General features: G+C 35.7%; 1 protein-coding gene across 1 annotated transcript; it reads right to left on the bottom strand.

The window, feature by feature from the left end:
* Window positions 1–3,174: 3,174 nt before the first annotated feature.
* On the bottom strand, window positions 3,175–6,005 carry LOC127106780 (uncharacterized). The gene is made up of 3 exons (XM_051044086.1): window positions 4,654–6,005; window positions 3,591–4,316; window positions 3,175–3,508 (listed from the first exon to the last, which is right to left on the bottom strand). Exons 1-3 carry the CDS (start codon window positions 5,482–5,484, stop codon window positions 3,470–3,472), a joined length of 1,596 nt encoding a protein of 531 aa, XP_050900043.1. The 5' UTR covers window positions 5,485–6,005; the 3' UTR covers window positions 3,175–3,469.
* Between the last annotated feature and the right edge of the window lie 513 nt (window positions 6,006–6,518).

The following is a 6,518-nucleotide window of genomic DNA, read 5'->3' as shown; positions in this document are numbered from 1 at the left end:
CACAATGCAATGAAGCAGGTAAATGCTGAAAAATAAATAATTGTACAAAAGAATGAACACCCAATAAACAAACAACCTACAAAAGCTATGAGGGACTCGCTCAGGGAAACCAAGGTCCCCAGCAGAGTCGCCAGCTTTCGCAACCTGAAAAAGGAGATGCGAAAAAACAACCGGCGAGAAAAGAAATGACAGAAGAGTCGCCACCGCGCGTTATTCATCCCAAAGGAGGGAAAGGAAACGCTCGAAGTAAACCTGGAGAAAGGAAAGGAAAAGACAAGGTCTCGCAACCAAATCTTGGGTTCGGGAGTCGATTATGCGAAGGGAAGGTATTAGCACCCCTACGCATCCGTAGTACTCTACGGGATCCACTCTTGTTGTTCTTGTCTAAAGGGTGTGGGTTTATCTAATGTACTATTTACTAAAAGAGGGGTCAAAAGAAAATGACTCGCACGGATGTCGCATCCACTGCATACGTATCTCATCTGAATATGAGAATCAGAGTCTTCGTAGCTCGGCTACCTTAATTAACATGCAAACGGGAGACTATACGAAGCCTAGCAATCCTATGGGGAGACGATCACACCATACAAAACAAACATGCATAAAGTAAAATGCCACCAAGGGGGCTCAAACATACATGGGTAGGGCTTTAGTCAAGAGGGGTCATATCAACCTCGATAAACAAGCCATGGAAGGGTAATCAAACGGGCTCTTAACCACTGACATTGAACGTCAGGGTGAGCAGATCAAAAGGGTAATGAGGATAAGACCTCATAGCTCTTAACCCTGGACGGGGTGAGCTTATGACAAAAAGTGGGGATTCAGAAAGGTGGAACTCTCTCCACTGACTGACCAGACAAAAGATCTTGGGCTTTTGTTCTGAAGCATCGACACGTAGTGCGAGCATAAAGAACGACATACTGAATAACGGGGGATTGTCTGCTAATCCCTTTTATCCGTCAATTGCCTCTTCGGGAAGGTCTTTAGCACTGATGCCTCTTCTTGGAGGTCTTTGGTCACAAAAGTAAACAAACAAAAGAAAACATTGCCTCCTATTGAGGTCTTCCAGCTAAGAAAGCGGTAAAATGCGAGAAAGATAAAGGATAAAGAGATCTACCACACGGATAAAGATCCGAAGTAATAACAGCTAAAGAAATAAGAAACTCAGAGATCTCTCGAGCTGGCACCATCAAAGAAAGCAAGTCAATACAGGTAATCGGAATAAATCTCCAAATGGTATCCCACAAATAAAGTGGAATGCCAAGCAATCTATCCTTTCAGGAGTCATGTGAGCCCTCACAAAAAAACTCAACAAACAGGTTAGAGTGACAAGATGGGGTGCAATCAAGAGTTGCCCCAAATCAAAATGTAAACAGATGAATCATGCCATTAAAATTCACAAAAAGAGCTCACAAAAAGCAACCAAGTGTATGAGGCCTAAACCTCTTGTCAAACACATGCATCAAAAGGGTATCAAAATTCAAAGTCAGGGGGGCAAGGATCCACACATCAAGACATGACATACATACTAAAACATGTGCCCACATGCAAAACCTAACGATACCCACTCTTCCAAATTCACCCATAATACCTCATACATTCAGAAATTTCAGATTGAAAGTATAAAGTAGTGGAAATATGGCATACCTGATTGGGGAGGATCGATTGAAATTGAATTGCACTGTTGGTTTTGCAGAACAATCTTAGGGTTTATATGAGAGGGAATTGGTTCTTTGCAAATGAGTTCCCTTCAGTCTCTGGAGGTTGCTCTGAATTAGTTAGAATCTCTCTAGGGTTTTTTCACTGAATTTTTCTTTAGAATTTATAACCTGATTTTCGTGGCTTTGTGAGCTCAAATGAGAGAGGTCCAAGTCCAAGATTTTTCTGTTATATTTTATTTATTTATTTATTTATTTATTTATTTTTATTTTTTTCAAAACGCGTGGGCTTCGCCTAGCGAGCATGACAGTTCAAGAAATTCCTTTGAGCGTAGGTGATTCTGGTGGCTTTTCTTGGGACTCGCTAGACGATCCATTCTGCTCGCCTAGCGAGCATGAAAGCTCATGAACAAACTTTTACTCCTTCAAGATTAACGTTCTGACTGATGAATAGACCCCATTTGAACATGTTGGAAGTATCTCAAGCCATTCCCTTGTGTTGACTGATCACCCAGATAGGACCCACAAAGTGTCTTGGATGATATTCAAGCTTCTTGGATCTAATTCCCATTGACATGATGAAATGCAATATGAAATGTTAAATGACCTAAAAATGAATGCATGAATGAGGGGGCAAATTTTGAGGTATTACACTCGACAGAACAAGGAAGTGTCGAATCAACTAGTGTGTTGAGTTGTATTAGTGTGTCGAAGTGTCGAAACATGTTACTTCACACAGGATTTTGACTTAGGCCTATTTTTAGTAGTGTTAACTATTTTGGCCTTTTATAGTTTTCCGCTTTGGCTTAGCGAGCAAGCTAACATAAATCTATAAATATAGGAAGTAACTCTTATTTTTGTAATGTTGTATTCATAATATTGTATTCACAGAATTTTGTAGTTGCAAAATGAATAAAGAAGTTTTCCACAGGTTGTGGGCAAAGAGAAGCTCTGCAAAAAATATTCTTCTTCTCCATCATTCTTTTTTTCTTTCTCAATTGTTCTTCTCTTTTTCATTATTATTGTGTGGGTGATGACAATCTTGTTCATCTAGATTGATAGAAATTCTCCATAGATTGTGGTGGATTTCCAACACGTATAATAAACTGCGCCATTATCATCTTTTGGATGCTAAATACAATCTTTTTAAAAATTATTCATAGTTTTAGGAGATACAAGATTATCATGCATGAGCCTCTAGAGTATCCATGGAAAATTCATGGTCTCTGGTGCCAGGAACTTAAAAGTGTCAAATACGTATAAAAGTTTTTCTCATGTTTGAACATTTTACTTAAAGCACTTTGAGAGCTGCTTGTGCTTGCTTACTCTACTGTAAAATCATTCGTCCTTAATGGAATTTGTATATTTATAGAGGATACTTAGTTTCTCAAAACAAAAATGTGATATCATATGAATTTGCCTTGTCAATGTGCTAAGTTTACTCACTTGAATGCATATCACACCGAGAAATGTCCAAATGCACACAATATGAAGTTTCTCTAAGCCGGGATTAAAGTGATTATCATACTTGGACATGAGTTTATTAAATTGCAAGAAAAGGAAGAGTATATGAGACAAATAATTTTCTTATGTAATGTATAGAATGTATGTATATTAAATAAGAATCAATGAAGCAAGAATAACAGCACTCAACATTAGTGTATGTGTACATCTGGGGACAGCTTATAGGATCTTGAATCCATCAAAGGTATCATTTACCAAAAGAAACTTTGTTTATTTTTATTGATCACCAATTAGGATATGTATTCTTCTGTTGTTTTTCCAAAAACCAATAAGAGGAACTTCCATCTCTAAGACTTTGAATGCTGAGACTTATATATGGTTAGTTCCTGTGAAGAAAATTATTTGTGAGTGATCTTTTTATATCTTTAAGACCTCAATTGTTTTAACTAAAAGGATAAATGAGGTTACCTGAGAACAGCATTCATGATCATGATGCAAATTTGAAGTTTTCACTATTGTTTCCCACTTGCTATAGCTGGATGTTCTACTGTAACCTATCATTTTAGCAGCGTGTGATTGTTGTGTTCCACGACTCGGATATGCGAGGGAATTTTTGAAAGAAACTAAGGGCAAGGCGCGACAAAGCCACGACTCGGAAGGTGACTTTGGCAATGGTGGAGAAAGAAGGTGCATAAGACATTTAGCATCAGTTTTTTCTGAATCATCAACTACAACAATTTGCTTGTTGTTGATCTCTGTATCTTTATCAAATGAACTTCGCACAAGTTGCAAGGACATGGATTCTTGGTTATTTTCTTGATCAGTTATTAATCTTTCAGCCTTAATAACTGAATTTGAGCTTGGTATTTTTACTTTACTGCTAGAAGTATCTTCATACAATGTTTTTTCCATTGAAAGTTTCCTTGAATTTGAACTTCTTTTGGTTCCTTCTGATTGCACCTCTTGTAAACTTCCATGTCCTTGGCTTGAGAATTTCCATTTTTTAGATTGATTAGTATCAGCCAGAGATTGCGAATTACTTTGAGAAGAAGATACACCAGTAGCGACAGCAACCCCTGACCGACGAAATGAAGCGAGCCTACTTATCTGATTCGGTTCACCTGAGTAAGTATTATACCTCTTCGATTCACTAGCTCCAGAGCTTGATTTGCTTTTATGAATAGCATCCCACGCCTGCAGGAAAAATTCATTATTTGAAGTCCTGATAATAAAAATGTTGATTTACAAAATGAGAATAAGGTAAGGTACTATTGACTAATGAAAGGTGCAGTGCATCATGATTGCCAATTGCAGATCACAAAAAATAACAATTTGTTCGAATTCCGCTAAACAACAGTGCTATAGTGTCGCTATAGCTGGTATTAAACAAAACTTGGTACTAATTAGCACATTACAGAACAACAGTGATTTGTTTAAACTCTGCTAAACTATAGCTATAGCGTGTCTATTTGACAACATTGAGTGGAATGCAAGAAATTGTACAGAAAAGTAAGACAGATTTAGTTTTTACCTTCTTCATGGTTGGACCTGATCTGTAAGAGCTAAAATGAGAACTTTTGTTAGGTTTTTCAACCTCGTAGGAAGACCACATGGGAATCTGGTTATCCGGTTTTGTATCGGGCATTGGGTTTAATAAGCACAATGAATTCTTAATGCATGAACTAGGAAATAATCCACAACCCTTAGCTGATATAGTTGCATAAGCATCAATTTCATGATCACTTTCTTGTTCCGATTCTGATTCCTCCTCCTCATATTGACCAGTGTATGGTATAATGTCGGTGATTGGCATATTATTAACAAAGAATTTCTTTTCTTCACTAACCAATTTGGTGCTAGGTTGTTCTAACAGAACAGATTGTTTTCTTGGAGCATGTTGATGTGGTTGTAAAGTCATAGCCTTTGCTGCCGGTAAAAAGCGGTTCATCATGAAGTCTTGAGCTTGTTTATCATCACTAGAAGATGTTCTACATTTGTTTGCATCCAAATTATCCAAACCACTTACACATATTGATTCTGTTGAAGACAGTGTTTCTAAAGCATCCGAAAAAGCATCGACGTCGTCATCATCATCCTCTTCCAAATTTTTTACCTTCTCATCTTTTATTCCTTTGTCATGATCTACTTTATTCAAAATGTCCCTCAAAGATGTTGTTTTAGGCACCACAACAGGTTCCGTTACCTGATTTTGAATCATTTCAGACTTGTTGCATGGAAGGACTTGTGCTGAATTCTCTAGTATCTTTGTCTTTACTTCAGTTGAGGATGTTGGTGTACATATAGAGCGCCTCACAGACAGAAGAGGATCATTGATATTCAACTTCCCTTCATTCACCATCATGTTCCACAACTAAATTTCTAGATGCAACCCCTTATGAGAAGATCAAGGTTGAAGCTAGTGCTGATGCCAAAATAGATGAGGTAAGAATCCTTCTAATGTTTAAAGCAATTTTAAAATTAACATGGAAAGAAAGAATGTGATCATTAAAATTTTGAGTTACAAACTTTACAATATAAACAACATATTCTCTTTTTTGAATTTAAACCGACACTTCAGATTGAAATCATGTTCAGCAATAGCAGATCTAGAAATATAGAAAAAGCAAATTGAAGGACTTTGTTTTTTTGGCTATGTAAAGTAATAAGTTGGAGATTATAGAGTGATCAAATGAGTAGTAAGTGAACATCACATGGTGAGAGTGTTGAGTCACATAAAAAGATGAAAAAGAAGAAAAGGAATATGGTTGGTTGCTAAATGATAGAGTGTAAGAGAGGAATGTGTAAGAGTGAAGAAAAGCAGAAAACTGAGAAAGAGACTGAAAGCTTTAGAATATCTACTTTTGCTTTGTGTCGGTTTTCAGATTTTACTAGTATGTGTCTGTGAAATATTATGGACTAATATTTAAACTCAGTATCCTCTATATGTGCATGGAGACTAAGTAGGATCACAATAAAGAAAAAAAATTCAGATGTTAAGTAAAATTAAAAAAAATAATTATCAGATAAACCCAAGACTTTATTTTAATATTATAATAATAATAATAATAATAATAATAATAATAATAATAATAATAAATTAATAATTTACTGTATTTTATATTATTATATAAAATTCATTTACATTCATCACATGAGGAGAAAGAATAATAAAGGAATAGTTTTAATTTTAGTTTTTCTATTTGGTTTCTCCTTGTGTACCAAAGTGATTAAAAAAGAAAGAAAAAAATTAAATCAAACAATATTTTGATCAAAACAAAACCCTTTATTATGTTTTTTATATCAAAAGTAAAATCAGATTGACTTTAAAAGTCATCTAAATCTCTGATTTTCTAAAATTTTGATCAATTTTTCAATTTAATCTCGATTTTTAATTCT

The sequence above is a fragment of the Lathyrus oleraceus genome, chromosome 7, assembly GCF_024323335.1.
Source record: "Lathyrus oleraceus cultivar Zhongwan6 chromosome 7, CAAS_Psat_ZW6_1.0, whole genome shotgun sequence".
In the NCBI taxonomy this organism is placed as follows: domain Eukaryota; kingdom Viridiplantae; phylum Streptophyta; class Magnoliopsida; order Fabales; family Fabaceae; genus Lathyrus; species Lathyrus oleraceus.
The sequence above is the reverse complement of the archived record's forward strand: the minus strand, read 5'-3'. Positions and strand labels throughout refer to the sequence as shown.

Excerpts from the sequence above, each read along its gene's own strand:
- LOC127106780 (XM_051044086.1), bottom strand. The coding sequence starts at position 5,484 with ATGATGGTGAATGAAGGGAAGTTGAATATCAATGATCCTCTTCTGTCT. Across the intron at positions 4,317-4,653 it reads CAGGTCCAACCATGAAGAAG|GCGTGGGATGCTATTCATAA; the intron begins GTAAAAACTAAA and ends TTTTTCCTGCAG. Across the intron at positions 3,509-3,590 it reads ATCATGAATGCTGTTCTCAG|GAACTAACCATATATAAGTC; the intron begins GTAACCTCATTT and ends TTTTCTTCACAG.